Genomic DNA, 13,765 nt, shown 5'->3' with positions numbered 1-13,765 from the left:
GCTGGAACTAACAAGGACTGTATCGGGGAAAGGATTGGGCCCATACTAGGAGGGAGTCTAGTCTGTGAAAGAAGCTTATTGGACCATCTCTGAGAGTGACTACCTGTAATCAGTTTCTTAATGTACTAGGCTTAGACTCACATGTTTTTGCTTTATTTTGCTTTGTTCTGTCTGTTATTACTTGAAACCACTTAAATGCTACTTTTATACTTAATAAAATCACTTTTGTTTATTAATAAACCAAGAGTAAGGGATTAATACCTGGGGGAGTGAACAGCTGTGCGTATCTCTCTATCAGTATTATAGAAGGTGGACAATTTATTTATTTACCCTGTATAAGCATGATACTGAGAAAAACAGATTTATTTGGGGCTTGGATCCCTTTGGGAATTGAGTGTCTGGGTGCTGCAGATAGGTAACCTGTTGAGCAGCTTTTGGTTAAAGCCTGCAGCTTTGGGGCTGAGGACCAGACCCTGGGTCTGTGTTGCAGCAGGCTAGCGTGTCTGGCTCAACAAGGCAGGGTTCTGGAGTCCCAAGGTGGCAGAGGAAAAGGGCTCAGAGGTAATTTCAGCACATCAGGTGACAGTCCCAAGGGGATCTCTGTGACCGAACCCGTGACAGTGTGACTCCCAATTTGAGTAGAAACAGGGCTTGTCTACACTACAGGCTCTACTCGATGTAGATAATGCACCATCCATTCCTCCATCAACCTAGCCTTAACTACACCAGCAGTTAGGTTGGCTTAACTACACTGTGGCTTAAAGCCCTGGGCAATGTAGCTAGGTTGACGTAAATGTTAAATGTAGACCCGGGCATACAGGTGCTAGCTCTGATCGAGCTGGTGCCTAAAAATTGCAGCAGGGCCACAGTATTCGGGGCCCAAGGTGCACGAAGACAAAGTGCACTAAGGAACTGTTAGTACACATTAACAGTGTCCACACAGACAGTTAGTGTGCAGTGGGCTAGTGTGGGGTAGGTTTACACTTCGGTTTGCTGTGAACTAACTCTTCATGGAGACAAGCCCTTCCAAGTCCAGTTGACTTTGCCCCTAAATCACCTAGGCTGTCTGGAAAATCCCCCCTCAGGCAATGGAGTTAAGGCAGGGTTGCTGTCTTCCCAGTGAAATAATTGACTGATTACATCACCCACAGTGTTGTGAATTCACAAGGAAGTAGGCCTGGAGGGAAATAAAAAGTTTTGCTAAATGTCAACCAAATTGTCTGTGTGTCACTCCGGTAGGAAGGGTGACAGACGATTGGACCTGATTTTTTCATACCGGATAAAGATCATACGCACACACATGTAGGCGAAAAGTTCAGGACATGACGTGCTCCTGTCCCTACGGAAAATTGCTGTGAGTGGATGTGTCCCCCGGCCTAATCCTGTCATAAAAGACATTGCTGTTGTCACTTTTCTGAAATGGGGTGCCCAGCTGTACACCGATACAGTCGGGGATGCTCTTCCCTGTAAGTCAGTGCTGACCCCAATGCCCCGGCATGGTGCTGGGGGTGCTGCATTGCAACGAGCAAGGTGGTGGCTCGGCAGGGGGTGCTCTCTTCCAACTCTATGCTGATCCTGCTGCCCCAGTTGGAGGCTAGTGCTGTGCTGGTGGGGGCAGGCCCGGTTTAACCCACGTGTATTCAGTGCTCTTGCACTGGGCCCCCATCTCAGGGGGTGCCTGTCAACACAGGGGTGGGGAGGGAATGAAGAAAACCTGCCAGATTACTTTATTTGGCCCATCACAGTCCAGCTTGGGGCAGGTGAGCCAATGACACCAGGACGAGGATGAGAACAGAGCCCTCCCTCCCCCCCCCGACTGGTGTGCTGTGGTGAGAGCCAATGGGCCGGAGCAGGGAGTCAGGCCAGCCCCATGGAACAGGAGCCACCACATGGGCTATTGGTCTCACTCTTGGCTGGTCATCTGGCCACCCCAGCACAGACATGAACAGGCTGGGAGGCAGTAACCATGCCAGGCAGCCAGTCAGTCAGATGGACAACAGAAGCTTAGCCCCGGGGTCACACTCAAAGTACTTGCCAGGCATAGATCTCGCAGCACTTTACAGAGGTAGGTCAGTGTCATGATCCCCCTTTCACAGAGGAGGGAGAGGCCTGCACAGAAAAGGGGAGGGACTTCCTTAAGGTCACACAGCCTGCCAGTGACTCAGCTGGGAATAGAACCCAGCAGTTCTGACTCCAAGTCACACACCCCGGCTCTAACCACTAGACATCATCCCCCTCCTAGAACCCAGGCATCTCCTCGATATCCCCCCTGTGAGAGCATCAGGTAGAACCAAGGAGCTCCAACTCCCATTCCCATCTTCTGCCCCTGAGGCACATTCCCTCCAACAGCTGGAAACAGAACCCAGGAGTCCTGACTCCCAGTGCAGTGCCCAAGTGGTGGACCACTGTGCTTCGGAAGCCCACCAGCCCCTTGGAAGTGAACTGGGTTCTGGTCTGCCTCATGCACCATAAGCAATTCCCTTAGCCAGTGGAGTTACTCCAGTGTAACTAACTACCCGTTGAAGTCTGTGGAGTTACTCCAGATTTGCACCAGTACACACTGAAAATAGAATTTATTCCCACTGGGTGTCTTGTGGATGTAGAAACTGAGCAAGGAGTTCAAAATATGGCCCTGTAGAAGCTGACTCTGGTTTCTTTTAGGGCCTGATCCAAAGCCCACTGGAGCCAAGGGAAAGACAACCCCACTGATTTCAGTGCATTTCAGGGGGGTGCTAACCCATTGTTTTCAATGGAATTACTCCTTGTCTATACCTGATTCACTTAGATCAAGTGAGGCTCAAAATCCAGTTCATACTTTTTTAAAAATTCCGTCTTCCGAATCCCAAAATTAGCCTTGGAACTGAGCGAGGGAGAAGAGGCTTGGACCAGGTGAGGAAGAGAATTTCTGCAGCCTGTTCCCACTCCACACACAGTAGCAGAGAAGAGAGGAAAACTGAGCTTTGTTTCCATTGGGAGCCATGTAACAAACCCTGGTTAATATCCTCATCACTATGGCAGAAGCGCGGGGGTACTTACAGTTGGCTGTGAGAAACAGCCGGGAAGTAGAAAGCAAACACGGCCACCAGGTAGAGAGCAGAGCCCCCCATGGTGAGGACAGGAGGGTGAGGAGAAGTAGCTCCTCCTGGGCTATTTATCCTCAGAGTTGCCTGTAAGATGAGCCCTTGTGCAAACAGCTGGGCGGGTTAGTCAGTGACCAGGAGGAGCCCAGGAAACGGGAAAAGTTCAGAACAAAAGATGTTTTCTTCACTCCCTTGACACAAGGGTTTAGTTGTCTTTCCAAGGGCTGGAGTTGGAATTAGGGACCTGAGGCTGGGCTTGTGTTTACTCCATGCCAAGGTGCTAGCCACAGATCAGAATGGTGGGGCGCTGATCAATACCACAGTTCAGGCCTAGCATGGAGAATTGGGGCTGGAAGTCAGGACTCCTGGGTTCTGCTCCCAGCTGTGAATGAGGAATAGGTTCAAGTGTGTTAAAGCAGTCGGGGCTGGGAGTCAGGACGCTTGGGTTATATTCCTGGCTCTGGGAGGGGAGTGGGATCTACTGGGTTACAACGAGGGGGCAGGCTGAGAATCAGGACTCCTGGATTCTGTTCCTGGATCTCCCTTTTGACCCTCTTTTACATTGGGCAAGTCCTGGGATGTTTCAGTAGGGAAAGCGGTCCCAGTCCTCAAGGGAGCCCCAGAAGGGTCTATCCCACTTGCTTGGATTGTAAAACCTTTGGGGCAGAAACTGTCTCTTAGGCCAGGACTCCTCTACACTCGATTAGGGAATCTACGCTGCTGATAGCAATGGTGGGAGTGCTAATAAAGACAGGGCACCGGCATGTTCGACCACTCATCATCTACACCTGCTTTGTATGTTTGCACAGCACGTAGCACAAAGAAGGCCTTTGGGTGCTACTGCCAGGTAACATAAAACTGATCAAAGGAAATAATAATGTGGAATTAGCCTCCAGAACTCATTGCCACATGAGAGGTAATGTCCCCCCTGGGCAGGCTATATTTGTCCACAGTAGAGTTTCTTGCACCTGGCTCTAAAATGTCTGGTAATAGCCATGCTTGGTGATGACCCTATGATCTGATCTGGTGTGGCATTTCCTGTGCCCCTGAAAAATACATCCTGGTTGGCATCTTCAAAGCCATGGAGAGGATTCAGACACATTTTAATGGCAGATGGGTATCAAAATCCCTTTGGTTGCTTTGAAGCTCGAAACAGCAATTTGCACAGGCACCGGGTTAACCTATTGCTTTTCACCTGGAATAACCCTGTAATCCAGTACCTGGCCTTTTAGAGGTTAACCTCCTTGATGAACCAGACCTTCAGATCTCTGGGCCCGATCCTCCACTGGTATGAACCCGCCTAGCCCCACTGAGATCACTCATCTCAGAGTCTGTTTTTCCCTTCCTCTGGGTAAAAGCAAACCACTGCAAACCAGGGAAGGGTTAATGGGGGAAGGCACCTTATCAGCTGGCTTCCAGTAACAGGTTTCTTTTCCTGGCAGTGGTATTTGGACAGGGCTTCAGTCTGGACAATATCCAAAGACATCCAGTTGCAATATATGTACTTACGGCTAAGCAGCGGACTGGGCTTACCTAACAACGGGTGTCACAAGTCTGAGCGGTGACAATGCCATATGGCTAGCGGGACCAAGGAGGGCTCAGTGGAATGGGAGCGGTGAAAGTAAAAGCAACATGGTGTCATGGCTAAGGCAGTCGCTTGGGGCCCAGGAGATCTGAATTGTCTTCCAGGCTCTGCCCCTGACCTGCGGTGTGACCTCTCGCATTGCCTCTGGATGATGAACCTCTGGGACAGAGCCACTGCCCCTTGCTATGTATGACCAGCGCCTAGCATGCTGGGCCCTCGAAGTGCTAATGCTATATGAATAGTAAATACAGAGCTGGGCAGATGCTGCCATTATTAGCTACATTTAAAGCCAGACGGCCACATCCTCAGCTGGCGTAAACGACCCTACTTCTATTGACTTCATTAGAGCAATGCTGGTTTGCAGCAGCCGAGGCCCTGGCCCCAAATCCGGGTGTGAGCCCAACGCGTAAGACTTGAATCTGCTGTAATAATCAGCCTCACCCTTTGTTTTACAAGCAAGATTTTAATTTTTCCATCAGGCTGACAGGGGAGCAAGTTGTGTTCGTGGCCTGGTATTATGGTAACTCCAGCTGAGATCGGGGGCCCACTGTCCTAGGCGCTGTGCCTACACTCAGCAAGATGCAGTGTCTTCCACAAAGGGTTAATTTATACACTCAGGGTCAGATCACAGGCTGGTATCAGTGGACTTACTGTATTGAATGAGTATTGAGTACTGAATGGGAACAGACCCTCAGCTGATGTCAAGCCGTTTGCCCCGACTCCCGTCAGTGGAATGACACTGATTTACACTGACAGAGGCAAAATCTAGTCCAAAACGCAGATTTTCAAGAGACCATTTGATCATCGAGACTGACCTCCTGCAAAGCACAGGCTATTGTATTTCACACAGTTACTCCTGTATTGAGCCCAATAACCGGTGACTGACTAAAGCATATACCTTCCAGAAAGGTATCCGGTCTTGATTTGGGGGTGAGTATACAATATCTAATTCATAATCCACACACCAGCCTTGCAAATTTATTTTAACAGGTGGGTAAAATGTCATTAGTTGTCCCATTATCAAAGGGCAAGTAGATTTTGTGCCGTCATGAATGAATATTTGTTATTATTTGTATCACAGCAGTGCCTAGATGCCCCAGCTGAGATCAGTGCTCCGTTGTGCCAGGTGTTGCACAGAAACTTAGTGAGGGACAGCCCCTGCCCCAGCTGAGATCAGGGCCCCATTGTACCAGGTGCTGCACAGATTCATGATGAGAGACTGTTTACAATCTGAATAAGGAAGACAGACAAAGGCTGGACCGTGTCCACTCTGCCTGGCAAATACAATAATTCTCTGACTATTCTAGGACTGGTGGGGGATCAGTGGCCCTGCAATGAAAGGGTTCATCTTTCCCTTTCTGTCCTAACGATGACTTCCCAGCAGTGGAAAGAGGATTATTAAGATAAGAACATAAGAACGGCCATACTGGGTCAGACCAATGGTCCTAGCCCAGTATCCTACCTTCCGACAGTGGCCAACGCCAGGTGTTTCAAAGGGAATGAACAAAATAGGGCAATTATCACATGATCCATCCCCTGTCATCCAGTCCCAGCATTTGGCAGTCAGAGGCTTAGGGACACCCACAACATGGGGTTGCATCCTTGACCATCTTGGCTAATAGCCATTGATGGATCTATCCTCCATGAACTTATCTAGTTTTCTTTTTGAACCCCGTTATAGTTTTGGCCTTCACAACATCCCCTGCCAATGAGTTCCACAGGTTGACTGCATGATGTGTGCAGGACTTCCTTTTAGTTGTTTTACACCTGCTGCCTATTAATTTCATGGGGTGACCCCCTGGTTCTTGTGTTAGGTGAAGGGATCGATAACACTTCCTTAGTCACTTTCTCCGCACCAGTCCTAATTCTATACACCTCTGTCATATCCCTCCTTAGTCATCTCTTTCCCAAGATGAAGAGCCCCGGCCTTTTTAATCTCTTCTCATATGGAAGCTTAATCCCTTCATCATTTTTGTTGCCCTTCTCTGTAGCTATTCCATTTCTAATACACCTGTTTTGAGATGGGGCGACCAGAGCTGCAAGCAGAATTCAAGGGGTGTATTTCAACTTATGAAATAAAATATTTGGTTCACTTCAGCCCATACTTCTGAAAGTTCAGGAAGGGAACTCCTGAAAAATGTAATTGGATGTCAGGGGATTAGGTAGGAGTAGTCATCCAGAATTTCCCAAAAACTATTTCTGGGCCCCGTTTCGTAAAGCCTGCACTCAAGTGCACACTAAATTGCTGCTCTACAACACATCAAAACAATGCTCTCAGTGAAATCGGAGCAACGATGAAAAGTGAAATGTGAAAACACAAAAGCCAAACAGTGTGACATGGAAAACAGAAATAAACGTCAAATCAGTAACTTTAGCCTGAGGCAGCCCCCAGGAACTGCAGTTTAAGATCTGCACTTTATACTATTTGCCACAAGTTGCTACAGAAAGAACGTAAAAGAAATGCAGTGTGTCCAATATGTGTGATTTGCAGGATTAACGAGCCACCTTGGAGCTGCTCTGGGAAATATCCAGGGACTGCATGCTTCTAGGGCACACTTGCTGAATTTCAGACACAAGCTTCTGGAAATTTCACCTTTCACATTGAATAATTTAATATTAGACAGATTCCGATGAACATGGCCCTGACCCTCCAGTCTACAGACAACCTGCGCATGTTATTGAACAAACACATGGGTGGACTGTGATCTCGGCTGGATAAAGAGCTGGGTTCAACACTCAACTCAGGAAGGATTTATTGGGCAACAGGTTCCTGCTGCAATTTGCAAACAAGGGGGAACATGAGAAGGGGAAACCTATGGGGATTTTCAGTGAAAGGCAGTGCCTTAGTACCAGGGGCTAGAAGCTGCTATTACTGTGCTCAGAGTAAAGCTGGAAGAACCCCATTAGCTTTCAGAGGGGTAACGGTGTTAGTCTGTATCAGCAAAAACAACTAGGAGTCCTTGTGGCACTTTAGAGACAAACAAATTTATTTGGGCATAAGCTTTTGTGGGGTATAACCCACTCCATCAGATGCAAATCTCCTCCCAGTCCTGGGGATAGAACCCAGGTGTCCTGAGTCCCAGTACACACAGTACTCTAACCACTACACTACGCTGCACTCTCCTCTCAGTGCTGGGGATACAGCCCAGGAGTTCTGAGTCCCAGTATATAAACCATTCTAACCATTAGACCCCACTCTCCTCCCAGTGCTGGGGATAGGACCCAGCAGTTCTGAGTCCCAGCAGAAGGCTGGGCTCTGCAAGGATTCTAAAAATTAATACTGGCCACTCCAGGCTTGTATTAAACTTCCAAGGTTACAGGTTTTCTCTGACCTTGGATTGGTAGATGCTGCCACCACCCAAGTGCAGAACCCTTTTGAGAGCCCAGGAAGGCGCACTTGGGAATTCCTTCTTGTGGGGTACCCTCAAACCCTTTCACCCCCAGCCCGGGGAAGAGTGGAGAAAGACCAAAAAAATCAGCTATTGCCCTTGTTAATTAAACAACATGTGCACAAACCTCTTAAGACACAAAAATTCAGTTCTGTTCTTAAAAATGGTAAATTTTATCTTTTTAAAAAGGGAGAAAATACATCTGGGAACTCAGGCTATTGCTAGATTTTAAAAGAGCAACTACAAGGATTAAGCACCAAGAATAGCTTTCTTGAGGTCCAGCTTAAAGGTTACAAGCAAAGCAAAAGCACCAGGGTTAGCACAGAGGAATCCACAAGCCATAAAGAAATAAAAAGGATAAACCTAATTTTGTCTCCCTAGACATTTCCTGATCTACTTACATATCTGGGGTTTTAAATGAGTAGTTTCTAGGTATGATACTAATAATTTTTCATACCTGGCCCAAGCTTCTTACAGCATAGCTCAGCTCTGTCTGCCTCTCCCTGAGAGAACAACAACAGAACAGACAAAAGGGGAGTTGTTCCAATTTTAAAAAGTTCTAGCCTTCCCATTGGCTCTTTTGGCCAGGCGCCCACTCACTTCCTTTTACCTATGCATAGCAGTGAGACTTTTTAATGCTTTACAGGTAAAGCAATTAGAGAACAGCTACTAAGAGGGATTTTATAGCTACTGGCTGTTCATAAAAGGGAGCTACCCCCACCCCTCCTCATTTATCACACAGTATTCTGCGAACCTGTGAGCAGATGGCACCCCCAGCCTCTTCCAAACACATTATACACAGCCAATTTCACTCTCTTCCTGGAAGTTGACTTTATTAGCAAACTAATAACCAGATACCAGGCAGCCGAGGCCAGCTTCCTTTCCCCAGGGTTGACTGTTTCTCAGGTACCCCGGTAGGATCGCTGTGTCCCAGGCCGTGCTGACAAAGGGCTCTGTAGATCCTGAGCCCCTGTGAAACTCATAGCTCACACTGGGCACCCCCAAAAACAGAGGCATTCAGAATTAAAGGCTGCTTTTCCTATTTTGGTTCTGAGCATCTTGGCTAATATCACACAGCAAGCCCATGGCAGGAGCAGAACCAGGTGCCCTGCCCCACCCCCTTCTTCTCTAACCATTAAACCATACTCCCATAGCGAGGAGTAGAACCCAGAGCCCTGACCACTCAATCCTCTTCTTAAACCCATAGATCACAGCCCCCTCTTTAAGCTAGAAGTAGAACCCAGGAGTCCTGACCCCCAGTTCCCTTCTCTAACCATTAGATAACCCTACCCTCCCTCAGCTAGCAATAGACCACAGGCCAGTTCTACCCACTTAATCCCACTCTGCCTCCAGAGCTGGAAATAGAACCCAGGAGTCCTGACTCCTTAGTTTTGTGTCTTAACCACAAGATCATCTTTCTTCCCCTTCCTGGTTCTTCCTTGATGTAAAAGGTAAACAAGACCTTAGGGCACAGATGGGTTTATCTTGGCAGGTATGTTCTCTGTGGATTATACAGTGAGCACAATCATCCCACCCTGCCTCTGTCCCAGCGTCTCTAAGCATTGACTCTGCTCTCTCCCCTTCACTGCATTGCCAGGGAACTGGCAGCATGTGCAGGTTGTTCAGGGGGTTGTTGTTTGGCTGAATGTCGTTAAAAAGGTTAATTTCCCCTCCAAGTGTCTGAAAGTCATTCCGGAACGGGGGGGCGGGGGAGGGGCGGCTGTTCCAGACCTCCCAACAGCCCTGGGGTTCATGGGACGGTCCTACTTTGACACCCCCCCAAGTCCCCTCTCCTGGTGGAGTGAACATTTCCTGCATTCTTGGTAGCCCAGAGGGGAGGGTCTAAAGGGGCCATTTGCCTTGGGCCCCCACTTTGAGGGGGCCCGCAAACTCTGTGGCACGGCGACCTGGTGCATGGGTTTGCAGTGCTGCTCAGGTTTGGCCTGCCCGCCCCCTGACGCCACCTACGGAGGGGCGGGCGAGCCAAACATGAGTGGCATTGTGAGCCCCGGTGCTAGGCTGCAACACCACTCACATTTGACCCATCCGCCTCCGTCCAAAGAGGGCGAGTGGGCCAAAAACCCGAGTGGCGCGGCGTCCTGCTTTAGCCACCTGAAATGTTGGCGGGGGGGGGAGTTCTCTGTGCAATACCTAGATAAAACGCGCACACGTTACCAAACCACAGGCACAAGTAGGCAGCGGAATAGACCACAGAGCTGAAATTGCCCATCCTGACAATAGAGGGCCTTACCTCCTAGATTAGGGATGGAGGCACTTTGCCAAGAGACGTCCTGTACCCCGGCTGTAAATAGAGACCATCAATCCATTGGTCTATTACCTTCTCCCACCATGAATTCACTAAGATCATCCTCTTAAAGGAGCCTCTTCTGCTTCCTGACTGAGCGGCAGGGACGCTAGCCCCCCTGTATTGAGATCAAGTCAGTGCTGGGGGTCCGGGAGCTTCTGCAATTATATATTGACCACTGCCCAGGGGTTAGCTCGCAACAGAAGAGGCATCCGAACAAAAAGCAGATGTTTCTGGGAGAAGTGGCGTCTTCTGGTGCCATGGGAGGATCTGCTGTCTATCTGCTGAGTGTGTTTGCATTCAGCTTATCAGTGGTGTCGCAATGATCAGTGGAGATCATAGTGTATGTGTTAGCGGGGGAATGGTCCCGCTGTTGCGAGGTTACTTTCCTGGCTTATACACTATCCCGGTGGCTAGCTGGCCTGTGAAGGGCTAGAGGCCTGGGGCAAGCCAACCCTCATTACTAAGGGGGCTCACCTGAGCAGGGGTCAGCTGGTTTCCCAGTAAAGAGCTGAGAGCAGCAGAAATGTGGAGAGAGGGGAATTTCTAGGGAAATGGAGCATTTTATTCTATGTACGGTTAATCCTACTTCAGTGGGATCAGCTCTGTCGGCTACAGTCTCAAGTTCAACAGAGAGTTATCTCTGATTGTCCTGGATCTAGAGTTCATAGGAACACGTTTAAACCACAGGTAAATAACACCGAAAATACAAGAGCATCTACCTTTTAGCAGTTTGGTTAACGTTACCAGCAAAGTGATAAATGTCACAGCATGTACAATTCCTAGAGAGAAGTACCATGGACCAGTCATACCTACCGACATACCCCCATCCTCCAAGATGGTGTTAGAGTCGGTTGGCCCCCTCGTGGATTGATCGATACGGGCGTGGTTCTGGCAGGAGGACAGAAGACGCGGGCCAGGGCCCCTCGGGATGGTGACATTCCCCGGGCGCAGGAGCGGTAAGATGATAATGTGTCGTCTTCTTTTCCTTTCGCCCCGGGCACGAAGGGTGTTCTTCGCTGATGCACGAGTGCCCTGGGGACCCGAAACCCCGCACCCGGTCGCTATGGTGGACTGTCCCATCAGCCCGTGATCCCAGGTCTTTCACAGACTCTATGGCGGGGAAACATGGTACGATCCGCAGAAAGGCGGGAAACAGTCTGAGGTGATGGAACCTTGGCGGTCGCCCAGTGGCGGGAAAAACCCGTTCAGTCCAGTTTTATCCAGACCAGGCTGACAGTGTACAGAAGGTCACAAGATGGAGTCACAAGATGACAGTTTTCGGACTCCATCTTGGATTGCCACTGATACCCACACATAATTTAATAAACCGTGTGTAATGAACCAGAGAACAATACAACAGGCCATAGCCAACAGGACCCAGAATTCTATAGCCCGTGTAGGTTCTCATTAACGTTGGCGTGCCATCTTTATCTTGCGGTTAAGGCACGTGTTAGAGACAATATCTGTTGTTACAGCATTTTCTTATTTAAATTTAAGACTTTATACTTTCGGAATATTACCAGTTGGTACCTCTTTCCCATAAGTTTTTGGGTTATTTCTCGGTCATGGCCTTGCGCCATCATTTCTTCTCTCCAATGCCTAAAATAGCTAAGCTAAAGTTTTGCAGGCCTCAGTCTCCAGGTTCTTGCGTTTCAGCTTGTCTTACTCATGTCTACTACTTCGTTCCCCTAAATACTGATCAATCTTATACTTTTATAATCCTACAAATCAACTCCAGTGAACATACAATGAATATATGTAATATAACACATTGATTAATGATAACATCACACAATAAATGAATACTAAACTAAAATCATTGACTGCAGAGACTAGCACAGAGGCTGTAGGGTGACTAGACTCCAGTGCAGCCAGCTGGGACGTGGAGAGTGGGACAACAGGCAGGAAAAGTCTGGGGGTGACCTGATAAAGAGGTGCGCATGGATGCACTTGAGGAAGGACTGGCAAACTTTATTTTGAAATATTTGTTAATTGAATAAACCCCAACCTGAAATGGACTGTGAAAGGGCTTGTGAGTTATTGCAGAAGCCCCTCGAAAGCGGGAAACTGAGGCAGGGGGCTGCCTGCTGGACTGGCTTGAGGACATGAGGGGATGCGTGGGAGGAGGCCGCCCCACAACAGGGCTGTTGCAATGGGACAGTTCTACGCACTGAATGTTTGCAAGGTGGAAAGAAGGTGGCCAGAGTTTTGTGTCACCGAGCTGGGTTACGGCACCAGCTGCCCCAAATTTACCCCTGAAATTGACAAGAAATTCAAAGCCAAAGCTGAAGCCAAGGTAAACATCCCTAATACTCAGGCCCTGATCCTGCAAACACTCATGTGCTTAACTTTCCAACTCTGACCCGTCCCTCCCCCAGGTTCACATTGCTCTCCGGGGCAGGGACTGTCTCTTTGTTGTACAGGTGTACAGCACCTACAACCAGATACTTCCCATTTTTGATCGGGGCCTCTAGGTGCTTCTGTGATACACACAATAAATAATCAGACTGTACGATCTTTGGGGCAGGGACTTTTTGTTTTTTGTTCATACAGCACCTAGCACAATGAAGGGAGGCAGCTCCTATGTACCACTGTAATATACCTATTAAATAATCTGAACTTGCAGATTGCTGCAATGTGACGCTGGCTTCTCCCATTGCAAAAAAAGAAAGAAGATACCTTGCAGCCCCTTTCTTGCCTGTGAACATAACTAAAACAGCTCTGACAAACAGGCTAGTCATAAAAATACAGACACAAAGAATGAGAAAGAAAAGCAAAACATATAGGCCAAAAAAAATTATAAAAACACAAGAGGTGCAAGTTGTCTGATTTATTTGCATAATCAAGGCAGGAGACAAAGGTCTTCTGGGTTCCGCTCCTGAGTGTGGGAAGCTATGTCCATGTACGTGGGATGTCTGTTGATTGAAACAGGGAACTAGGGGTCAGGATTCCTGGGTTCTATACTCAGAACAGCGAGGGAATATTGTCCAGCATTTAGAGCACAAAGATTCTACCACTCCTCCACTCCTAATTCTATCACTGCCCTGTTATGGGTGAGTCACATGAGCATTCTGTGCCTCAGTTTACCCACCTGGGAAAAGTGTATAATCCTTCTCTCTTAGTGGAGTTTCATAGCTGTGAAGTTGTTTCATTCTTGTTGTAACTCCAAGAATTTATTTGACATCCATCCCAGTGGTACCTGGGCACAATTCTGTTCAGCAGCGGCATCTGGTGGTGCTGTGGATTTTGGTGGAGAGCGTCTGTGTACCTCCATGGTGCCAGCCGGCACAGGGCTGAAAAAAGGGACTGTCCCAGCCAAAACGTGTTGTGTGGTCACTCTAGGCACACAGAGGTAGAGAAGACTCGCTCCCAAATATCCATCCATGCGTATCTAACCACCCAT

At 48.4% G+C, this 13,765-nt stretch overlaps 1 protein-coding gene across 1 annotated transcript in view; it reads right to left on the bottom strand.

The window, feature by feature from the left end:
- LOC144277511 (complement C3-like) overlaps positions 1-3,107 on the bottom strand; it is an 86,016-nt gene extending 82,909 nt beyond the window's left edge. The window contains exon 1 of the mRNA XM_077838328.1: positions 3,037-3,107. Coding sequence (XP_077694454.1) covers positions 3,037-3,107 — 71 coding nt within the window. The remainder of the gene's footprint in view (positions 1-3,036) is intronic.
- Between the last annotated feature and the right edge of the window lie 10,658 nt (positions 3,108-13,765).

This window comes from Eretmochelys imbricata, chromosome 20, assembly GCF_965152235.1.
Source record: "Eretmochelys imbricata isolate rEreImb1 chromosome 20, rEreImb1.hap1, whole genome shotgun sequence".
NCBI lineage: Eukaryota > Metazoa > Chordata > Testudines > Cheloniidae > Eretmochelys > Eretmochelys imbricata.
The sequence above is the reverse complement of the archived record's forward strand: the minus strand, read 5'-3'. Positions and strand labels throughout refer to the sequence as shown.